The sequence below is a fragment of the Peromyscus maniculatus genome, chromosome X (assembly GCF_049852395.1).
Source record: "Peromyscus maniculatus bairdii isolate BWxNUB_F1_BW_parent chromosome X, HU_Pman_BW_mat_3.1, whole genome shotgun sequence".
Taxonomy (NCBI): domain Eukaryota; kingdom Metazoa; phylum Chordata; class Mammalia; order Rodentia; family Cricetidae; genus Peromyscus; species Peromyscus maniculatus.
Window position 1 is genome coordinate 56133515 of NC_134875.1, and position 24994 is coordinate 56158508.

The following is a 24994-nucleotide window of genomic DNA, read 5'->3' on the forward strand; positions in this document are numbered from 1 at the left end:
TAAACATTGTTTAAATTTGGTTTTAACATGGAATGTCTTATTTTCTCCATCTATTGTGATTGAAGGTTTTGTTAGGTGTAGTAGATTGGGCTGGCATCTGTGGTCTCTTAGAGTTTGTAGCACATATGATCTTCTAGCTTTTAAAGTCTTCATTGAGAAGTCAAGTGTTATTCTAATAGGTCTGCCTTTATACGTTACTTGGTCTTTTTCCCTTGAAGCATTTAATATTATTTATTTGTTCTGTATAAGTAGTATTTTGATTATTATGTGCCAAGGGTAATTTCTTTTCTGGTCCAGTGTATTTGGTAGTCTGTATGCTTCTTATACTCTGATAGGCAACTCCTTCCATTGGTTAGGGAAATTTTCTTCTATATTTTATTGAAAATATTTTCTGTGGCTTTGACCTGGGTTTCTTCTCCTTCTTCTATTCCTATTATTCTTAGATTTGGTCTTTTCATTGTGTCCCAGATTTCCTGGTTGTTTTGTGTCAGTATTTTTTTTTTAGATTTAACATTTTAATGGACTGAGGTATTCATTTCTTCTATAGTCTCTTCATTGCCTCAGATTCTCTTCCATTTCTTCTATTCTGTTGGTGAGGCTTGCCTCTGAGGTTCCTATTAAAATTCCTAAGTTTGTCACTTCCCGATTTCCCTCAGTTTGGGTTTTCTTTATAGATTCTGTTCCCACTTTGAAGTCTTGAACGGTTTCAGTCATTTCCTTCCACTGTTTTTACGTGTTTTCATAGATTTCTTTAAGGGATTTACTTGTTTCCTCTTTAAGGACTTCTGTCATCTTCATAAAGGCTATTTTAAGGCCTTTGTCTTGTGCTTCAGTGATGTTGTGTTTCTCAGGGCCTGCTGTGGTAGGGTTGCTGGACTCTAGTAGGGACATATTGTCCTGGCTGTTATTGATTGTGTTTTTCTGCTGGCCTCTAGGTATCTAAGTTTGGGACTGTTCTAACAGGTACTGATCTCTGGTCATACATTTGTTGGGTGGGTGTTTTGTTCCTTGGTTTCTATTGTGCTCTTTGGTTCTTAGAAGTGTGTAGTAGTGGTTGTGTGTTGCCTAGTAGGGAATGCTTCTGGGATCCTGCCAGATGTGGCCACTGAGGGTTCTGGGTAGAATGTGTTTTTAGGTATTGGGAGCTGACACTTAGGGGTGGGGATGGGCTGAGGGGAGGAGGATTGAGGGGGTCCACAGGAGGGAGGAAAGCAGGATGTGCCACCAGGCTCTGCTTAGTACCCTAGGAATTGGATCAGAGAGTGAGGAGAGGCCACAAGAGGTAGTCTGCTACAGAGTTGAGGATGAGACTGGGGGATTGAATTTGGAGAAGAGGAGAGAAAGTGAAGATTTGAAGCTCACTTATCTGCTTCAATGGCCTACTTGCTTCTCTGGCAGACTTGCCTGGTGGTTTCCTGGGTGTGCTTGCTGGAGTGGGGGGTGAGATAACAGGATGAGTGGAGAGGAAGTTTGGAGGAAATCTGTGTGATCTGCTGGGGATGGGGACAGAGAGGAGGAGGAGGCTGTAGCAGGTAATCTATTTCAGAGTTGGCAGTGAGATTGGTGGATTGTATTTGGAGGAGAGGAGGGAAAGCCAAAGATCTGCAGTTAGCCTACCACTTCCCTGCCCAAAGTCTGGACTCTTTCATATAGTGTTAATCATTTAATGTTCAAACGAGTAACAATTATTAATATATAATAGACAATCTATTTGAAAACACAATTAATTACACTTTGCAATTTTTTTCACTTAGAAATATTCTTACATTTCTCTAAAAATAGATGTAATCAGATGTTAACTGAGCACAAATTTCATTGAAAATAATGCAAAACAAATGCAGAACACCTGGGAACTTGATAAATAGACCATACAACATCCACACAATGTGGTATTGTCATATTTGCTAAAAAGAAATTTTGTATGTACTAAAACAAATGATTATCAATTTAACCTTTTAGGTTCAATGTCAAGAACAAACAGGATTATCCACTACAGTTTAACTGTATGACATATATAGTAACAGCCATCAGAAACTTCCATCAGAAACAGTCAGAAGCATGATGAAGATTTGTTTTGTACTAAAACAAGCTGCAAGCGCAGAATAATTAAAACCTATAGAATAATATACAATTTAATGAGATAGAATATAAAGCCCAAAGAGAGAAAAATATTTGTTTTATTTAGAAGATGGCTCTTTGTGGCTTTGACCATATCACTTGTTCTCTTTGAGGCCGAGTTCTTTATCTTTTGATCAAAACATTTTTAAATGCTTATAATAATGAAAGTTACATGTTCCTATTACTGTGAAAAGGCAGTTTCTCTTTCTAAATAATATTATTATTATTGGTGTGTGTTTGTGTGATGTGATGAGATGTGCTTGTAAGTGGGGACACACGTGTGCCAGGTATGTGAGGACAACTTTGGAGAGTCCGTTCTGTCCTTCCCCAGTAGGTTCCAGAGATTCAGCTTCGGTCACCAGGCTTTCATGAAAAGTGTTTTTACTCCCTCAGCCATTTAGTCAACTCACAATTGTGTCGTTTAAATTGTATTTTTATTAATTTTTTCTTGACGATTTCATACATGTATATAATAAATTCTAGTTCCTCTTTCCTTCACATCCTATCTCTGTCCTCCCCTCAGCAATTCCCCTTCATGCCATTTTGTTTTGTCACTCACTGAGTTTAACCAGAACTGTCTGCGTGAACATGGGTTTGGAACTATCCATTAGAGCTTAATGGATACATCTATGAGTATCCAACTGAGGACAATGTTGCCCTTCCCCCAGAATCAACTAGTAGCCAATAGTTCAGCAGCGTGAAATCTAGCCCCATGAGCCCCTCCCTGACAACACATGATTGATTACTGAGAGCCCCATTTTTAGGTTTGTCATGCCCAGAAGATACCATTTCATAGCCCTTCTTCCTGTCTTCTGGCTATTACATTTTTTTGGTGCCTCTTCCATACAATTCTCTGAGCATTAGAAGAGGTGATACAAATATCTCATTTCAGGCAGAGCACTCAACTGTTACTTATTCTCATCACTTTGAGCAGTTATGAGACTGCATTCACTGCCATACTGCAAAGAGTAGCATCTCTGATTAAGGCTGAGAATAGCATTTGTCTCTGGGTATAAACAGAACTATTTAGAAGGTAATTTGAAGCATGTCAATTTAGCTTTACAACAATAGTAAGGTCCCCCCACCCCCGCCCCCTGAAAAGTCGAAGGCCTCCTCAGCTATAGAATTTTACTGGGTTTATAGTAGCAGGAATTAATTCTTTCCTGTGGAGCAGGCCTCCAATTCAATCAGAGAGCAGCTGATTTCTTTCTTTGTACTTGTGTCGCTATTGTATCCATGGGCACATGCTTCCATGCAGGTTGGCATTGAACTTTATATGGCTCACAGCTGAGTAAGACCATTGGTGCCCTTTTCCCCAAGCAGCCTGAATAGAACCTTCTGTCATTCCAGCTTGATTTCTCTATGTCTTGCCACAATGATGTATGATGTCTCCAGCAATGGGGTCTTTTGTTTTGTTTTGTTTTGTTTTTTTGTTTTGTTTTTTGAGACAGGGTTTCTCTGTGTAGTTTTTGTGCCTGTTCTGGATCTCACTCTGTAGCTCAGGCTGGCCTTGAACTCCCAGAGATCTGCCTGCATCTGCCTCCTGAGTGCTGGGATTAAAGGAATGCACCACTGTCACCCGGCAGCAATAGGGTCTTATCAGCTTGTTCCTGTTAGCAACCAAGAGAAATCACAAAAAAACTTACATTGTTTTGGGGGCCTGTGGGGTCTTCCTCAACAGCAACTCAAAAGGAAATATCCCATACCCAGCATTGGGAGCTTTGTTTAATAAAGTTGGATTTTAGGAACCATGCAGCCATGCAGGATATCACCTTTCTGTTTTTAAAAATCGTATTTTAAATTCTATTCTTTTTTATTAATTCTTTGGGAATTACACATCATGCCCCCTGATCACACTCATTTCCAAGTCCTTCCATATCCACCCCCACCCTTGTGATCTCCTCCATCAAAAAAATTAAAAAAAATTCATTTTAATGTCCAATTTGTGTTATCTATATACTCACTGGACCATGGTCAAACTCTCGGTGGCCTGCCCCTTAAATAGAACTGAGTGCTTCCCCTCTTGAACACCTGTCAGAAGTCATCAATTGTGGAGAGCATTCAGCATCCTTATCACAGTTTTAAGAGTTCTTCTCTCATGATATCTCTTTCATTGCTCTCCTACTCTGTTGCTCCGCCAGCTCAACCATCCCATAAAATGAAAGAGATATCTTAATAGAGGGAGACATTATGGAGTTAGGGGAAAACCTGGTGAGAGGGAAATTCCCAGGGATCCACGCAGACGACCCCAGATTAGACGACTAGCAATAGTTGGAGAGGGTGCCTGATCTAGCCTACCCCGGTAATCAGATTGCTTATTACCCTAATTATCATCATAGAGCCTTCATCCAGTAACTGATGGAAGCAGATGCAGAGATCCACAGCCAAACACCAGGCTGAGCTCTAGGAGTCCAGTCGAAGAGAGGGAAGAGGGATTTAATGAGCAAGGGGCATCAAGATCATGATGGGGAAATCTACAGAGATAACTGAACCAAGCTCATAGGAACTCACGAACTTTAAACCAACAGCTGTGGAACCTGCATGGGACCAGACTAGGCCTTCTGCATATGGGAAACAGTTGTATAGCTGGGTCTGTTTGAGGGCCCCCCTGGAAGTGGGTGGGATCAGGATCTATCCCTGGTGCATGAGCTGGCTTTCTGGAGCCCATTACCTATGGTGGAATGTCTTGCACAGCCTTGATGCAGCAGGGAGGGGCTTGGTCCTTCCTCAACTAAATGTATAAGGCTTTGCTGTCTCCCCAGGGGAGGCCTTACCCTTTTGGAAGAGGGGATGAGGGGTGGGTTGGGAGGAGGGAAGGCTGGAGGGGAGCAGGAGGAGAGGGGAGAGGGGGATCTGTGGTTGGTATGTAAAATGAATTTTAAAAATTATTAAATTAAAAAAAGAGTTATTCTCAATGGCTTCCTGTCTAGGCCATTACTTTTCCTTTGGGGGAGGTTTGGGGGGTAGGGGTTGTCACAGAAGCCTTCAGTGTCCCTCTTTCTCAACTGTGCACCTACAGTCATCAATATCACTGCAAAAGTAGTTGCCTTGCTCTTTACAGTCAGCAGGAGCACTGATTATGTGCTTACACGTTTTCTGGCAACAGGTTCCAGACCTCGAACACAGCTCCCTGACTACAGTAGGACCACTGATCCAGGCAAGGCCCTCGGGGGGAGCCCAGTCCATGGTCTTAAAAACAATAAGCTAAAAACAAATCAAAATAATAATGAGCTCAGTCTAAGAAGATCTGGTGGTAGAGCACAGTTACTCATCTCTACTTTAGCATCAATATGGCCCCTGGGGGCAGCACAGCCTATGGACATCAACATGGCTTCAGGTGGCAACACGGGCCATGGACACCAATACAGACGCTGCTGCAGCAGGACCTTGGCCCCAGATATGGCCCTTGTGCAGCAGCACACATCTGGATTTCACCGTGAACTCAGCCTGGTCTATACAAAAAAAAAAAAAAAAAAAAAAATAGCTTCTCGTATAAACTGAGCATTATAGTGCACTTCTGTTTTGTTTTTTATACAATGTCTCATAGTATCCAAAGTTGGCCTTAAATTCACTGTGTAACTGAGAATGAAATGTCCTGGCTATGCTGTTGTGTTAAGAGACTAAAATGCACAAACATGCCAGTCTACCCATCTCCAGTTCTGCCCCTCTCTCCATCACTTCCACCACTCCTCTCCGTCTCCCTTCTCACCACTACATACTCGCTTGCCTGTGCTAGGAGGCAATGGGCAGGCAGGCCCTGGTGTGTCTTCCACCCACCAGGACCACCTCTTTTTACTTCTGCTCTGGATTTGGACATTTAGTTGCTAGATTGTCCTCTATGTATGAGTCAGTCTGTTGCTATCATGCAGAAGGCAAACAAAGATAAAGCCTAAGTCTTTTCTGCCTCCTATATGCTATTCTCTGGTATGGTTTGTCATGAGGAGTCATTTAGCCTATCTGAGCTTAAATTATTGGCTACATATGCATATATATGTGATATATGTGCTCACACACAGACTGTCCACATTTCTCAAATATTGTAGGTAATAATGAACATATTCATTTCCACTAGGGAGAGAACCAAACAGTAATGAGTATATGTCATAGGAAGAGATCTTTGAATTATTTATTTTATAGGACTTTCTATCCATAAACAGCACTGGAATATATTTGCACAGGGCGTGCTATAGCTTAGATCTAAAATGTACCCACCAAGGCCCATGTGTTAGAAGTTTCATCTCCAGCCCATGGTGCTACTGGGGAGTAATGAAACCTTTCGTAGGTGGGGCCTAATGGGAAGTTAGGTCATGGGGAGTATGCCCTTGAAAAAGACTCTAGGATCCTATCCCCCTTTCTCTTTGAAACCCTTCAGTCACTCTTCCGGTCTGTATTTGGCCTTTTAAATCTCTATGTCACTAATGTGAAGGCCAGACACGAGTTCACCGAGTTTGTGGGAGCTACTATGTTTGGGACATACAACATGATCTCCCTGGTAGTGCTGCTGAACATGCTCATTGCCATGATGAACAACTCCTACCAGCTTATTGCCGTGAGTAACTGCTTTACCACGGGGCTTCCCTGGGTTTCTGGAGAAGTCACAGTGATGTGCAGCCCATTGCAAGTTCAATGAAACAGTCTGATTGCCTCAGTGAATATACATTAGTCAGTTATTCAACTGACTTCTTTCCAGAACAATTCTGATTGCAGTCTTAGTCTACAGAAAGCCGGTATTCTAGATTTCGTTACTGGATTTCATAACTTTCTTGGTATCTGTTGAAAATGTTTTAAAATATTTGAGCCAATATTTTTGCCTCGGTAAGGAAACCTCAGGGAACCTCAGGGATATAAGCACAGTTGGCTACTCAATCTGGCACCTCACTTACATTTTGTTAATGAAATTTGTTCTTTGACAGTTGAATGTATGTGTACAATGCAGTCTTATCTCTTAACCCCAACTCTCTTATCTCCCTCTCAGTCCTGGCAACTTCTCCATTCCTCCATCCATTTTCCACATTCATGTCCTTTGGTTTGGTTTTGTGCCCTCCCTGACCCCATGGTCATACAGGTGGCCCTAGCTCAAGTCATTGTTTAACAAGACACACTGTTTCTTTTGGTCAATTACTAAGTTTTACTCTTTGACAATTTCTAGTTTTTCTTCCCTACCACCACTCATATTTCTCCCCACCCATGCTAGCCCCTTTCTTTATAAACCCCTTTTCCATATTCATAACTTTTGGTTGATGCCCCACAGATTTTACTGAAACCATCTGTGTGATCATGGGTTTGGAATCATCCAGTAGAGTCTGGTAGGCTCACTCATGGGTACACAACTGTATATTGTTTCTCTTCCAGAATCTGTAGGGCCCCATGAGCACTCACCCCACCCATATAGGAGGGCCTGACTTGTGAGGGTCTCGTGCCAGTAGACACAGCTCCTGAGTTCATGATGGCCATGGCTGTGTCATACGTAGAAGATGGCATGTCATAGGCCTCTTGCCATCATTTATTATCAGCATTTCGTATAGTCATGAGTTTTGGGAATAATCACTGAAAAGAGAGGTTTCTTTGACTAAGCATATGAGTGACCTTTGCCCATGGGTAGGAAAATACATATTTAGAAAGCAGGTTGGTGCTTTTCAGTTTAGCTGAGCAGAAGTATTAAGTAGCCCCCAGAGCCTAAGACCTCCTCAGTGACAAATTTTGGACTAGATGAACAGTACTAGGCACGGATTTCCTCTTGTGAAGCAGGCCTCCAATCTAATCAGGGAGCAGTTAAGTTACCCCCATAATAGTCATGACTCTGTTGCACCAACGAGCACCTCTTACTGGAAGGTTGGCATTGTAACTCACACAGTTCACCAGTGGGTAAGACCACTGTTTCTTTTACTTTTTGCAAAGACTGCATGGCACTGGTACTATGAAAATTAGCCAACAGGGAGGAAGCTCCAATCTCAGTCCAGCTTTGTTTTTCTGTATCTTGCATTCAAGGCGTGTTTTCTTCAGCAGTAGGAACTTATCAGCTAGCTCTTGTGCGTAGCCAAGAGCAACTAGCTTTTATCATCTTGGGAGACAAATGCTGCACATTCTTCCTCATATGTGGATCCTAGCTTCAAATCTTTAGAAGTGTGTGTTTAACGTGGAGTATCTGCAAAGACCAGATACTTTCCTGTTAGAAAGGGACTACTGAGGCTAGAAAGACCTTTAGGGAGAGGGATACTAGATCATAAGTGATATGAAAGTAGTTAGAGGGAATACAGAGGGTGGAAAGCTTAAGTCAGGATGTGGGTAAGGGAATAGAGGAGACATTGGGAGGGCTAACATAATCAAAGGTTATATGAAAAACCCAAACAGAAACATACCCCTCTGTAAACTAATTTCAAGTCAAGACTAAAAACAGCTTCAGAGATCAAAGAACTGGTCTGGCACTCACATCCAGTCCTCCTTGGCATTCTTTTGATTAATATGTTTGTAAAACATTATCATCGGGGAAGGCTGCTCTGCCTGTGATATATCAAGATAAAAACAAGGCCACTCTGTACTCATTTATGAACATACAAAACATTGCTCAAATCACAAATATGACAAAATATCCATTCTCCCTAATAGCAGTAATGCTTGCTTGTTTATCAATTTTAGTCTTAATCCAGTCTTTCCCATTTCTAAAACAAAATTTATTTAGATACTAAATTGGAGAATTACTCAGGTTTTCTGACACCATTTGGTCTAACACAAAACCTCACTTCCTTAAACCCTCCTCTAAATCACCTAATATATCCCAAAACCTGAAAATAAGTCACTTTTGAAACCCTCTTTCTGAAGAACCCCATGAGTCTCCATGATGTGTGCTATTCCTGGGTGCTGGTTCAGACACAGGCATGCTCTTGGTGCTCTTCGGCTCCAAACTGCCACTCATGATCAAGTAGAGCAACACAGTTCTACTGCAAAGAATTTGCCTTACACAAATACTCTGAGATGTTAAGATATGGACAAGGATGCTGTGTGTGCAATTCTCATAGAAAAAAAATCCTACAAATGTTCATCACCAAGTGATTGATTAAATAACATGTGATATAAACTATATGGAAAAAAATGTTTGGAGCTGCTAAAAAGCATTTTGTATAAAAACTTCAAAACACTGCTGAAAGAAATTAAACCTAAGGAATCAGACAGCAGTATTCTGTTTATGGGCCAGAATATTTACTATCCTTAGATGTCAACTCCTGTCAAATTTACCTACTGATTCAAAGCTATACCAATTGAATAATGGCTGGAGCTTCTGCATAAATTGATGAGTCTAAAATTCATATGAGAAATCAAGACTAAGAATAAAACAACTTTGAAAAAGAGTGCTAGAAGAATCACATTGCTTGATCTCATGACAACATCAAGCTACAGTCTTTGAGAGCTGGGAAATGAAACAGTGGTTAAAGCACTCACTGCTCAATTATGAAGATCAGAGTTTGGACCCTCCGAACCCACTTAAATGCCAGTTAGGCACAGCATCCCACCTGTAATTCCAGCCTTGGAATGTGGAGGTAGGGAATTCCCAGAGCTAAGACAACTAGCCCTACCAGCAAATTCTGCCATGATGAAGAGACCATGACTCACTGAACAAAGTGGAAGAGCAATTGAGGATGATTTCCAACACCAACCCAGGGTCAGCACATGAATGCACACCATTGTACATGCATGCTCCCACACATACATGCCCGCACATAAACAAACATACATATACAAACATGTGCACATGGCATGCACATACATACAACAGAAAAAGAAAAACCATAAAGAACAAAAAGCTACAGTAATTATAAGACAACATGGCATCAAGATTAAGATATACAAGTGGATCAATGGAACATGGTAGATTCCAGAAATAGACACAGAGAGAGAGAGAGAGAGAGAGAGAGAGAGAGAGAGAGAGAGAGAGAGAGAGAGAGAGAGAGAGAGAGATAGAGATAGATACTGTTTGGGTTACATATTAAATTTATACAGAAACAATAATATGGGTATAAAATACTCAAAAGTTATAGCTTTTAATTTTTTGGTGCTTACAGTCAAATAGGAGATTCTTAAATGAAATATGGGACAACTGATTTTTGACAAATATATAAAGGTAGAGAAAGAAGAACCTTGTCAATAAATAATAATGGAACTTCTGGATGTTGTCCTGACCAAAAAAAAAATTACTTTCACCTGTAACTTGCACTATATTATAAAAACTCAAATGATATCAGTTGTTAAACCTAAAACTATAAAATTTTCAAAGATAGAAAACATATAACTTTTAGCCGGGTGGTGGTGGCACACGCCTTTAATCCCAGCACTCGGGAGGCAGAGGCAGGCGGATCTCTGTGAGTTCGAGGCCAGCCTGGGCTACCAAGTGAGATCCAGGAAAGGTGCAAAGCTACAGAGAGAAACCCTGTCTCGAAAAAACAACAAAAAAAAAAAGAAAAGAAAATATACAACTTTTGTGTTTTGGCTAGACAAAAAATTCTTATATATAACACAAATCCCAACTGGTAAAGTCATTAATAATAAAAATAATTTTTCCTACTGAAATAATTATTGTTTATAAAAACTAAAGACGACATGAATGTAGGAGGGAGACTTGCTGAGAAGTGCTCCAGTGGGAGAGGGAGGGGCATGAGAGAGGAAGTGGGCGCCGAAAATGACACAATTTAGTACAGAAATGCAAGACATGTCAAATAACAAAGAAATAGATAAAATCAAATATTGCTTATCAAAACATTTGTAAGAGAATATGTTAAAATATTATCAATACATTTCTCTATCAACATTCTGCTATTATATTAAAAAAAAAAAAAAAAAAAAAGCCGGGCGGCGGCGGCGGCGGCGGCGGCGGCGGCGGCGGCGGCGGCGGCGGCGGCGGCGCACGCCTTTAATCCCAGCACTCGGGAGGCAGAGGCAGGCGGATCTCTGTGAGTTCGAGGCCAGCCTGGGCTACAGAATGAGTTCCAGGAAAGGCGCAAAGCTACACAGAGAAACCCTGTTTCGAAACCCCCTTCCTCCCCCCTGAAAAAAAAAACCCTAAAATCTCTTACAAAACTGGGTGGAGTGGCCCATGCTTGTAGTCCCAATACTTCAGAGGCTGAAGTGGGCTGCAAGTTTGAAGTTAGCCTAGATTCCAATACCTTTTAACACCAACAATAATTTTTTTAAACAAGACTTACAAGATTTACAAATACTTCACTGAAGATATATGGGTGGCAAATATACATATGAAAAAATACTTAACATCTTTAATTATTAGGCAAGTGTAAATTCGAAATACTATGAGGTCTAGAAAAAAAATTAAATGAGTGGCCATAACAAGTACTAGCAAAGGTGGAGAGGAACTATTTTTTTTTTTGTTTTGTTTTTTCGAGACAGGGTTTCTCTATGTAGTTTTGGCTCCTTTCCTGTAACTCACTCTTTAGACCATGCTGTCCTGGAACTCACAGAGATCCGCCTGCCTCTGCCTCCCGAGTGCTGGGATTAAAGGTGTGTGCCACCGTGCCCAGCGAGAAACAACCTTTTACATACTGTTTTTGCAGTGTAAACTGGTACCGCTCTGGGAAAAATAAAAGTTAGAACATACTGTATAATTCCAATAACCCATTCCCACTTCTTAAATCCAGATTCAATAGAAGTATATATCCAAAGAAACACTTGCACATCAATTCTCATATTAGCTTTATTTTCTATAATTCAAATCAGAATCCAATGCCAATTGACAACTGAAGGGAAAAACCAACTATGGTAAAGACACAGTGAACTATTACTTGACATTAAAATGTGATGAACTAATAAGACATACAACATGGATGAAACTGAAATAATTATGTTGAGTGATAATAAGCCAATATCCCTCCCATGAGTAAATGTTCCATGCTTTCTTTTATATGTTAGAGAATTAGATTGTGTTGCTAGAAAGCAAATCAGAAGTTCTCTCAGGATAGGAATAAGGCATCGCAATGAGGCATCTTGGTGATGGCTATGTGTATTTTTATATGGTTATGGTTCCATATATGTCCAAACTTATCAAATGGTGCACTTTATGACAGTTTTTGAAGTCTGAACTAAGGTTCCCTCAAGTACAGGGAACAAATTGTTAATATGAGTTTTTTTTGCTTTTGAGCAAATATCTGGATGGTTTGAGAAACAGGGTGAGTTATTCATGGCTTGCATTTCTATGTCTAACAGAACTTTTATAGTATTGTGTAGGGAAAGTATTCAAGGCTGGGTCATAAAAATTGTGCACTTTATTCAGTTTAATGTACATGAGCTATATTTCAATAAAGTTAACATAAAAGTATGTGGCAGATTTATATACTAATCTGTAAAGATAACTGACCAGTGGAAAAGGAAAATTGAATACTGTACTCCAATTTTTGAAATGAATAAATTTGTATACTATGTAAGAATATGCAATAGAAGATCACACTATATATAGAAAAGAAAAACATAAAATGATTTAAATTTGTACACTACATAAGAATATGCAGTGGAAGATAACACACTATATAGAAAAGAAAAACAAAATGATTTAAATTTGTACACTACATAACAATATGCAGTGGAAGATAACACACTATATAGAAAAGAAAAACATAAAATGATTTAAATTATTATGTGGGATATTAACATGGAAAACTTTCACAGGGGTCCCATATCAGATATCCTGCATATTATATATTTACATTATGATTTGTAACATTAGCAAAATTAGTTAAGTAGCAATGAAAATAATTATATGGTTGGGGGTCACCACAACATAAGGAACTGTATTAGAAGGTTATAGCATTAGGAAGATTGAGAACCACTGGTGTATAGAATGATTCTGGCTTTTTGGGGGGAAAAAAGTACACACAGAAAGATAGGATCAAGCTTCTTTGTGACTCCTACATATACTTTCTTTCTTTTTTTCCTTCAGTTTTTTGAGACAGAGTTTCTCTGTGTAGCTTTGGAGCCTTTCCTGGATCTTACTCTGTAGACCAGGCTGGCCTAATCTTATTCACACACCAAAGTTTTGGGTATCAATTACCCACATACTGCCTGTTAAAATACATATATGCACCTCAGACTCTCCTCCTGACATCTAGTCAGGTATTGCCAAATGCCTAGTGGACATGCATTTGGAGAAAGCTAAAACTTGTTAACCTGGTAGGAAACATTATCCATCATGAAATTAAACTACTCCTAAACCCCAAATAATCTCTGTGCTGTGAAGACTGTCACCTAAAAAGGGGAATGAGTGTTAACGTAGTATAGTGAGCTGGGTTCTAGTAGGAGAAAAATCACCAGTGCCACCTGCCAGCTGTGAAGAACTCGGAGTAAGTATTGGTTAGAATTCTGATGGGGAGTGCTCAGGATGAGATCTAACAAAAATGAGTTAACTAGCTGACAGGATCACCATAAAAGGAATAAACTTGAAAAATAGTATGCCAATCTAAGCATCTGAAAAGAGTGGGCAACTAATAATAAAAAAAATACTTCATTTTCATGCCTACCTTTTTCTTCTGAGATGACTGGCACAGATGAAATAGTCTAAAAGTTTAGAATTATAAATACACTCTAGATTTTGTATAATTCTGGGCCATTTCGTGTTCTGTAATGAGTGTCTGATGTAGTTTGAATAAGGGAGGATTGGAAATATGCATATATATGTATATACCATATATACAAACACACAGTGTAGGTACCATCAGTTATCTTTATTTGCATACGCCTTATTTCTGTAACTAGATTACAAGACCAGTAGTTTCTTTTTTGCTATCTGGAGCCACAAATAGATCTAAGCAGATAACAATCACCAAGACACTGTACTTCTGATATCTGGATCACAATTTCTTTAAGTAAAATGTTAAAAATCTGCTAATCTAGATAAGATAGAAATCAACAGACTTGTTTATCTCAAGATTTAATATTCATTTGATACACCAAAAATGTTTTAGATTTGAGCTAGACCCTGTCACAGGTAATAATTTGTAAAAGATGTTAAGACAAAATGTGTGTACAGTTATTACCAAAATAGTATGCAAAACTCTTTGGGAATGTATAGCCAATCAGAATTTGGGCACAGTTCAGTGTTATCTTCCATTTCTGGGTCATTTTACATTCTTTCAATAATCCCCTTAACTTCACGGAATATGGCAGTAAGAGTACTGTAACTCAAGTGATCGACTACGACAATTGACCCCTTTCTAATATGTTCCTTTATGTTAATAAAGATGGCCACAGCACTAACAAGATTTGCTTTTGCCTCTTTTTGGTTAAAGATGAGTTTTAATGCTGCTAATGCCTTCATATTGATCATATCTCTGGCTGCCCTTGGATTTTCGGACATATTCAAAAATACTTTCAAAACAAGATTTCTAGTCTTACGATTTCCCTGGGACAGTAAATGGAAAAGCTCTGAAAAGTAACTCACGACAATGTAGTGATGAACAGACTCAGTAGTTAGCTGCCCTAGTATTTTTAATCCAGATTGCTGGCCGGGCGAGTTCAAGGGGAAAGATACAGTTTCTTTACACATATGCTTAACATGAAATTCAACTTTGTGTTGTCTTTCATCCCCAGAAGAATTTAGAGTAATAACAGTCTTTTTTATACCTTCAGGGGAAGAAAAACTGAGCAAGCTTTCAATAAGTGTCACCACACCCACCTCATTAATGAATTCCTGGGCAAACGGATGAACTTTATGTATACCCATTGCTATCTGTGCTATTTTATGAATGAGGGGATCAGTAGTTGACTTAAGTATGTTAACAAGCTTTTCAAATTCTGGAGAATCCAAATAGCACTCCATTTTGCAAGGGCAAGCAAAGGGCTTGATGCCATTCATTTCTCTGATCTTGATTTGTTGTCTAATTTCATCTAAGGTCTGGATGCAAGGTTCAGAACCAAATGGATACTCGGGTATAGACTGTAGGCTTGATCGAGTATTCTTAGTGGAGGCTGTTGCTGGAGTTTCTTCTTCGTTTGAGGCCAGCACGATATAGGAAGAGGGCCTTCCCTCAGATGAGTCCTGAGATCTATAACCTAACACTGCTGGAGTCACAGCAGGAGCTTTGGGCCAAATGGTAACCTCAGACCAGTCCTTTGGCCTGTTTTTTTCATTAATTTCATCCACTGGCTGAGGTTTAACTATTCTGAACACAGGTGTAGGATCAGGATCAAAGCCAGCATCATCTCCTTCCCAAAACCAGTTCCCAATAACGTTCTCTTCCTCCTCCTCCTCGGCCCCTGACCTAGACTTGTGGCTGGCCCTTGGTGTAGGCTCTGACTCCTCAGTGCGACCCTGAGTACCAGTATTAGTTTTATTTTCACACTTAGCAACAGAATTATTACTAACCTCTTCTCCCTTCCAGAACCAAGAATTGATACCAGACTCTTCCCCAGTCCAGAACCAGGCGTCACTAGCCTTATCTTTACGTGTAGGTCTAGTAACCTTGTTCTCAGCCTTATGGTAGTAATCCCATGTGCCTCTTCCTGGGGCCTTAGAGTCTGACCTCGCCCCTTCTCTCATCTCAGCACCTGCCTTGTTCTTAGACCCCGACTTCATCTCCGCCACTGCATCTGTTCTAGTTCCTGCCTTCGTTTTTCCTTTGTCGCGGTTTTTGCCTGCAGCTCTGCATGCATTGGCAGCCTCCCTCTCTGCTACAGCTCTGGCTTGTGCATTTGCCCTTTTTTCTAGTTTAGCCTGTGCTCTAGCCTTATTCTTTGAACCAGTCATGGTTGAAGCACAGCTATAGACACCTGTCCAGTCTTAACCTTAGTTCTCTGGTCAGTCCAGGCTAATATCTTTGCACTGTTTTACTTGGTCAGAGATGAACTTGGCAGAAAGACTTAAAGACCACTGTCAGTTTAGTAATTACAAAATTCCCTTTTTTGACATACAGCCTCTATCAACGGCAGGGACGGAGGAAAGACACTCGGGTTAGGGGAAGATGATTTCCAAAGGCAGACCCGTTGAAAGCAGTCTTCTGCCAGTCCAAGGCTAGCACTGGAGAGACACCTAAGGTGGGAGAAAGAAATAGACTTTGAGTGTCCCCCAACCTTTGGTCTTTATACAGACAGCTATGCAGAAGGACATAAACAGAGATTTGAACTGTGGTAGGAGATGGGGATGAGTAGAAAACTGCTAGCTCATTTCATTTCTTTCAGAGTTGTACCCAGGCCAAGTACTAACAGTCTTTTGTCCCCATCAAACACAACAGTGAGAGGAGGTAAGATTGCTTAGAGTAGGAGAGGCTAAAGAGCATCGAGCATCCAGGCCCTTTGGTCCACACTGGTACATACCATCAGGAACGTGTATGTCTTTAAAAAGGCCTCCCACCAACTTGCACTGATGTGCTGTGACTGTTTCCTCCTTCCTCGCTTTCACTGTTGAAGGTCGTCCAACTGACGTCACAGGCAGATCTATAGAGAAAAACACACGTGGGGTTAGAATTTTGAGAATCTGACAGACTGACCCACACTTGTATCTCCAGGTATCTTAACGCTCCCTCATCCCCTGTTCTCTCCTAGGGATTCTCTCCCCATTTTCTGAGCCAGTATCTGCTAAATGCCTATGGACTCAAGCCTGGCTCCCTGTTCTCCCACTATCTGTACCGACTATGGGGGCAGTGGCGTCTGGAAAGGTAGAAAACAATGGGTCCAAGGTAAGATCTGCTTTCACCCACTTGCCAACAGCCACCTCTACCAGCGACTGCCAGGTGTGCTCATGCTCACCTTCACACTCACCTCAAATCCCAATGAAGTTTTGGTCTTTCTTAACTTCTAAGTGAACAGCTACCTACAGGTCTCTACAGCAGTGGCTCTCAACCTTCCTAATGCTGAGACCCTTTAATACAGTTCCTCATGGTGTGCTCAACCCCAACCATAAAAGTACATAAAAATTGCTACTTCATAATTTTGCTACTGTCATAAATCTTAATGCAAATATCTGATATGCAGGGTATCTAATATGTGACCCCTGTGGGAAGGGTCATTCCACCCCCAAAAGGGTCGCAACCCACAGTTAGAGAAACACTGCTCTACAGGAACCTGGAAAGAAACAGCTTATGGATAAAAAGGCAACATCAGAAACAACCAAAAAACAGTAAAGGGACTGAGATGACAGAACACCCCTGAAAAGGTTTATAGCACATGCTCTTGTATACTCAAGGTTCTTAAATGTCTCCTACATGTCAGCTCCGCCCCAATTATGCCTCAGACATGCTCATGACCTGCAATCCTCCTGAATATGCATCCTCCTAACCCTAAAGTAAGGAATTTTCCCATGCAGGGACTAAATTTCTTTCCCTGAAGGAAAATACAAGACGTAGAAATAGACAGTGGAACATATGCAACAGTATTTGGGAAGAAGACAGGGGGGCTAATGAGTACAATAATTTCAGGACCACGTTTTGAAATACCAGACTCCCCATGTATAACTCGATCTTACCTTATGTGCTATCAATGCCAGACTCATCACAAAGCAGGATGCTCAGGAGATGCTCTCCTTCCCACTAAAGAAGAGTCCTCTGGCTGGAGAACAGTCAACCTATAGAAACCAAGATTCTGAGAAAAACATACAAGAAAGTATGTTGACCATGGTATAAAATTATTAGGTTTATATGCAGATTTCCAGAACCCAAGTTCAAACACCCCCTTTTAGAGAATCAGAAACCAAGTAAATGAACTCTGTCAACTCTCATCTGTGACCCAGACGGCCACCTTCAGAAATAGCACATTTTCTTGGACACTGCTTCTATACAAAAATATGAGGGACTAGGAAGAGTGGCTGGAGATGATATATGGGGTCCCATAAACAGATACTTAAATCCTATAGTTATTTCACATATTCTAAATTGAACACCCACCTGCACAAAAACTTCTCCTTTAACTCCCATTCAAACATATAAAAAAAATGGTCAAAGTGAAACAGAATATTGAAAAAATGTATCTTGAATATAATATCATAATGTCATATAATAAAATCATAACATATAATATCATAATATGACCAACTCCTTATCATGACTATTTGCTTGCAGTAAATTAAGCACAAGATTCTAAATATAGAAGGGAATAAAACAACCAATCCTGTATGGAAGGCAGATAGATGAACATTTCATTCTTAAGTTCTGGTACCCCTCTAATTATGTTTCCCCTTCCCCAGAATGCACCATTCCTACCACTCAGACAGGAGACTTTGCCACCATGCAGAAGCCTGTGGGAAGAGACAGGACACAAGGGCCTCCTGGAGTAAGGCCCAAGTAGCAAGGCAACTCACCACCCAGAGCTAACTAGGCCCAGAGCAGGACACCCGCCCCCAACCCACCGACAGAGACCTCCAAGGGACACCACACTCCCCAGCGACCTCCAAGGGACACAGACTCCCTGCTCCCGCGCCGCCATTTCTCCCATAGGCGCCTCCCCTACAACCCTCGCAGGGCCCAGACACCAAAAAGGGTGGGGAAAAGCCTGCTGCCTGGACATCTGCTCCGCAGGCCTCCAGACCATCACACCCAGCCGCCCTCCCCCCACCCCCGTGCCTGCGGCCCGACCCGGGCTCCCGCTTCCTCCTCACCGCCTAGGGTCTCCGGGATCCGCCACCACTCCAGGGAGCCCCCACGACCCGCTCGCCTCCACCGCACTGTCAGGGCCGGGCGGTGGTCCGCGGTGCGCGGCCGCCCCAGCCCCCGACACACCCCCACTTGCCTGGCCAGGCGCACGGCCCAGGTCCCCGGGCTGCCCCGCGTCCCCGTCTGCTCCTGCCTGTGCTCCGTCCTCCGCAGCTCCTCTCCCTGTGCTCTGGCCGCCGCTTTGCGCGCGAGTGCAATGGCAGAGCCGCGTCCCGCCCCCACGCCTCTGCACCAAACGGGCAGGGGCTGCTGCGCAGGATGCGGCAGGAGCAGCTCGCCTCGAGGGTGTCGGGAAGGGGCGGAGGGATATGGCGCACTGGGCTCGACGCCCCCTCCCGGGCCCACCCTAGTTCCGACTCCGAGTGGGCGGGGCCGGAGGCAGCCCCCTCCACTCGGAGGGGTGGGTCGCGCCCGTGGGCTTCTGCAGACCCCTGTCGGCCCTAACCGGAGACCACCACCACTTTTCTGGCGCCACTAGAGTGGGGGGGATGGCTGAGAGCTGGGGTCTAGGAGGGCTTTGGAGTGGGAAGCTATAGAGAGGAGGTCTGTAGTTGGGAAGCAGGAGGGAGCAGCGGAGGGATACTGAGTGCTCAATAACACCAGGAGGAAGTTGGACAGTGCCTGTCCCTCCCTGCACTCCACCTCTGCTAAGCTTCAGTTCCCCCTCCTTTTCTGAAGGCTGTGGAAAGGGAGGAGGAGTTCTAGTACTGCAGCTGGAGAGGGGACAGGTAGCCTAGCAACAGCCTGCCAAGAGGGCTCTTGGTGCCTCTCCGATGTTTTTCTCTCAATGCTTCACGGAGTTCCTGGGGGAACAGAGATGAGAGCACCTTTTACAGGCCTCACCACTGCCCCAGGCTAAAGCATACTCCTATCCCTGGGAAACTAACCAGAGGTCTGAGCCAAGTCATTTTACTTTTTTTTTTTTCTAACTTGTAATAAAAACTCACTTGGTCACATATGACATAAAAGAATTGGGGTTGGGTAGGAGTGGATGATGGGAGGCCTTAGGTAACAGGTCAATCCAAACTAAGGATGTATGAAGAAACCTTAAGGAAAACTACCAGTGTGCAAGCAATTTTAAAATATAATTTAAAAACAAAGTCGTTTGAACAGAGGTGCTCTGCATGGGTGGACACTGCTGCTGTTCTTGGAAGAATGAGTTATTATATAAAATTCCCACTGCCAAGCACTATGTGTTGTTGGTCAGAGACCCCAGAGCAGCATTTCTCAACCTGTGGGTTGCGATCCCTTTGAGGGGTCAAACGACTCTTTCATGGGGTCATATGTCAGATATCTTGAATATCAGATATTTACATTATGAATCAGAACAATAGCAAAATTAGTTATGAAATAAGAATGAAATAATTTTATGGTTGGGGGTCATCATAACATGAGGAACTGTATTAAAGGCTCACAGCATCAGGAAGATTGAGAAGCACTGTCCCAGAGGCACCCAAAAGAACATAAGCTTTTGCCGTGTTCTTGGTTGCATACCATAACTAGCTATTAAGCCTCTATTGCTGAAGAACCACACATTTTATTTTTGTAGGACAGAAAATCAATCTTTTAAAAAAAACTTCAATTTGTTCTTTCTTTTTAAAAACCCACACTTTTAACTCATAGCAATGGTGGAGAGGGCACTTGAACTGGCCTTCCCCTGCACTCATATTGGTGACTACCCTAATTGTCATCATAGAACCTACATCCAGTGACTGATGGAAGCAGATGCAGAGACCCATAGCCAAGCACTTGGCAAAGATCCTGGAGTTCAGTTCAAGAGAGGGAAGAAGGATGATAAGAGCAAGGGGGGTCAGAATCACGATGGGGAAAACCACAGAGATAGCTGACCCAAGTTAATGGGAGCCCATGGACTCTGGACTGACAGCTGGGGAGCCTACATGGGACCACACTAGGCCCTCTGAATGTGGGTGAAAGTTGCGTAGCTTGATGTGTTTGTGGGGCCCCTGGCAATGGGACCAGGACTTATCCTGGGTACAGGAACTGGCTTTTTAGAGCCCATTCCCTATGGTGCAATGCCTCATTCAGCCTTGAAGCAAGGAGGAGGGGATAGGTCTGGCCCCAACTTGGTATGTCAGTCTTTGTTGACCACCCAAGGGAGGCCTTACCACCTATGAAGTGGGGATGGGAGTGGGATGGGGGTAGGTGGGAGGGAGCAGGAGAAGAGGAGGGAGGCAGAACAGGGTTTGGTATGTAAAAGAAAGAAAAAAAAAAATTAAAGAAGAAGAAATAAAGAAAGAAAAAACATACTTTATTTTATATAGAATAATACAAATTAATTATTAGCAAACACTATAATACAGTAATTTGATATAGCTTTAAACAGAGTAAATGAGAAAACAATCAGGTTACATAACCCCTCTCAAACATATAAAGTGTGGGTAAAACCCAAAAATTTATAAAAGAGACAAAGAGAGGGTAGTTTTAGTTAATGAGGAGAGACAGAAACTAGGCAAAAGGACATATGAGTCATGAAAGACGATACAAAGCTATTCAGCTCCATCATAGTCACCCCCCCCCAACTTTAGTGCTGCAAGCCACAAAAATATATGAAGTAGGATTTCAGCTGATTATAACAAGCTAATACCTGGAAGAAGCCAAGGGCCTTCCAGAGGTCAAGCTGAGGCTCAAGGAGCCTTGGTGATATTGGCTTTTGATTATCAGCCATTCCCTACTGTGATTTCTTCATGTGTTGTTGTAGATTTTCCATCATTTATTGGGCACCATTTACCCTCTATTAATGGAATATTTAGATAACCTTCTGTGCTGACAGCTATGAACAGCCAGAACCCCAGTTCAAGCCTCCCTGTAATTATCATCATTGGCAGCATCCAGCCAGGTCCATCCCCAGATGGAGGAAAGTACCTCATCAGAGATACCTCTGTACTCTCTAAGAACAGACTTAAGTGTCCAGACTACCTGTTTGAGAAGGCCTGGTGGATATGCCAATTAAGCTTAACTTTCTCCTTTCCAAAGTCTTATCTCTAGTTTTAGATCCACCCTTAACAATTAACTCAGAACTAAGGGTCCAACTTACAGATACATCCAGCTGTGATGGAAGTTGCCTAGCCAAGTTGCCTAGCATAGGAGCACACTCACCAGAAATGGCGGGAGCAGAGATAGCTTGGAGAGATAAGAGTCAAAGGGATAAAAAGTTTTATTTTCAGAGAAGCACTAGATGGAGAAGAGAAAAGAGAATGGAAAAACCAGATGGGTAAGAACTGGAGAGGAATGAACTGAGATGTGGAGGACTAGATGGGAGGACTAGAAGAGAGGACTAGAGGAACAAGATGGAAGATGAGGAAGAGCCAGATGGGGGAAGAACAAGATGAGGAAGAATGAGATGAGAAAGAAGGAGATGAGGGAGGAGCTAAGATGGGAAAGAACTAGATGGATGAGAACCTAAATGGAGCAGAACTAAGATGAGAGAATTAAGATAGAACTCAGAGGGGACAGCAGATAAATGTAGCAAAAAAGCAGGCAAGAAAGGAGCTAGGCATGAGAGCAGAATAGAAGCAGTGTAGAGAAAAAACTGTCTCAGAAGAATAAAGTGTATGGACTAAAGAGTTTCATGTATATGGATTCATTTCATATCATCAAAGATTAAATTATCAGCTGGTTGTAAATCCTCCCCAGACCCTGGTAGGGGACTATCGAGGGGCTGGTCCCCCTTAGTCCCTGATACTTTAGTGGATATGTAAATTCAACTTTTTGCATATTGAAGTAGCAAAAACTATTTTGCATTCCAAAAGAATCTAACATGTGTTTTTCCTTTAAGGCAGTGATTGTAAAAGTGTTAAGCTTTCTTTTTATTCCATTAACAATTATTGTACTAGGAATTAGACATAACTGGTCCCTGAGTACATTTGTCACATTGACTCAATTAGGTAAATCAGTCCTGAACTGACCAGGAAACTCTCTATTGAATATATTTCATAGTGTTAGAAGGTGCTATGCAGGCTGCTGGGGGAAGAAAGACATCAATGGTCATATCCAGTGCTGAACCCTACATGCTACAGGACTGATACACCAGGCAAGATGTATCCACTGGTGCAATAGTGGCAGGACAGCTATAGGGCTAACCAATTGATTTCTGGTTGCATTCACAGTTTACTCCACAGGAGTGATTTCATGCCTGGTACTGTGAACCTAATGAAAAATCCATGTCAAGGAGATCATAGATTCTAGGATAGAACCTGCTATCACTATTTTAATAAATGATTATGAAGTCGAACTGCCCTCTGGGTTTTTTTTTTTGTTGTTGTTGTTGTTGTTGTTGATTTTACGAGACAGGATTTCTCTGTGTAGTTTTGGTGTCTGTCCTGGATCTCACTCTGTAGACCATACTGGCCTCGAACTCACAGAGATCCGCCTGACTCTGCCTCCTGAGTGCTGGGACTAAAGGTGTGCACCACCACCGGGCTGGCCAAACTTGCCCTCTTAAATATTTATGTTTATACTCATATATTTGTGCTGCTCTTGGTCAGAGAAGCTTCATTTGGAAATGAGCAGTGGTTAATGCAGAGAATCATAACTGGTTAAGTGCTCAGGATAAGTGTAAATGCTCAACCCTAAATGAGTATCTGTATCAATCCTCCCCCAACAGAAGGCTATGGGAGCATTGCAGAAGAGGGGACAGATACAATGTCGGAGGTGAAGGAAGGGAAGGGACACTGGGAAATGCTATCTGTCTTCTGGATGTGACATGGACTCAAGGACATAGCACCTGTGGTTTCTGCACAATATCTGTACAAGATTAAGACAGTTAAAGTTCAATAGAAAACCAAGAGTGCCCACATCATCTCCATACACTCAGGCCTAATCCTGGATGCACATGTCACACACCCACTTTGCCTGGTGAGCTCTCCAGAACCCTCCCTCCAGCACCATTCCCACACTCTCACACTTAACTCTAACTGTGCAGCTTCTGAACTAGTATTTCCTGTTGAATTCTCCAAGAATGAACACCACCTGAGCTATCTGTGCTTTCCTGAGCCAGGCTCTAGCTCTAGAAATGCAGTTCCTGCACCTGCCTTGCCTGGTGAGCTCCTTGGAACCTCACCTGCCAATGTCATCCCCATACTCTCCTGCCTAGTTACAGATATGCAGCTTCTGCACCAACCCAGTCTCAGGTAAGCTAGAACCTGATACCGACACACAACCAATGAAATGAGTCCACATACCCAGGCACATCACAAAAACACAAACAAAATGAAAATTGTATGCACTCCTCCCCTCCCCTTCTATAAGCTACTAGTCTTATAGAAATGTTCTCCACTGAAAATTACCCCAATAAATATCAGAACACATAATTTAAAAGAACTGTCATAAATTTCATCAGGAATTCAAAGTGTTTAAAGAAGACATGAACAAAAGCCCCAGTGAACATATAGAGTACAGAAATAAATGCTTAAATGATGTCTAAAAATACAAACATACAGCTGAATGAACTGATGAAGAAACTCCAAGATTTGAAAACTGAATTCAGTAAAGAGATAGAAATATTGATGAGAATTCAAGCTGAAATGAAGATGGGCTTGAAAAACTCAATAACCCAATTACAAAGCACAGGGAAAAGCCTTACAAGAAGAATGGTTCAAGTAGAAGATAGAATATCAAAACAACTCTGAGATTCCGTCTTGCACCTGTCAAATAGCTAAGATCAAAACCACAAGTGACAGCTCATGCTGGCAAGGATGTAAAGCAAGGGGAATATCTCTCCATTGCTGATGGGAGTGAAAACTTGTACAGCCACTATGGGAATCAATATGGAGATTCCTCGGAAAATTGGGAATCAATCTACCTCAAGACTCAGCTATACTACTCCCGAGCATATACCCAAAGGATGCTCCATCCTACCACAAGGAGATTTGCTCAAGTATGTTCATAGAATAATTATTCACAATAGCCAGAAACTGGAAACAACCTACATGTCCTTCAACTAAAGAATGGATAAATAAAATGTGGTAAGAAAGGAGGGGGGAGGATGTACATAAGGGAGAATTACTCAGCTGTTAAAAAGACTAAACAACACCAGGCGGTGGTGGCGCACGCCTTTAATCCCAGCACTTGGGAGGCAGAGGCAGGCGGATCTCTGTGAGTTCGAGGCCAGCCTGGGCTACCAAGTGAGGCCCAGGAAAGGCGCAAAGCTACACAGAGAAACCCTGTCTCAAAAAAAAAATTAAATTAAATTAAAAAAAATAATAAAAACAAGCAAAAAAGAC

General features: G+C 41.9%; 1 protein-coding gene across 6 annotated transcripts in view; it reads right to left on the reverse strand.

Annotated features, from left to right (window-relative positions):
• Nucleotides 1-13814: 13814 nt before the first annotated feature.
• The window catches only part of Gprasp3 (G protein-coupled receptor associated sorting protein family member 3), a 40732-nt gene continuing 29552 nt past the window's right edge, over nucleotides 13815-24994 (reverse strand). The window contains exons 4-7 of one of the 6 annotated variants that reach the window (XM_076562809.1): nucleotides 18829-20881; nucleotides 17570-17668; nucleotides 16423-16542; nucleotides 13815-16138 (exon numbers count right to left, since the gene is read on the reverse strand). In XM_076562809.1, coding sequence (XP_076418924.1) covers nucleotides 14234-15856 — 1623 coding nt within the window. In that variant the 5' untranslated portion in view covers nucleotides 15857-16138; nucleotides 16423-16542; nucleotides 17570-17668; nucleotides 18829-20881 and the 3' untranslated portion in view covers nucleotides 13815-14233. The other 5 variants (XM_076562808.1, XM_076562810.1, XM_042269537.2 and 2 more) reach the window with 5 other exon arrangements.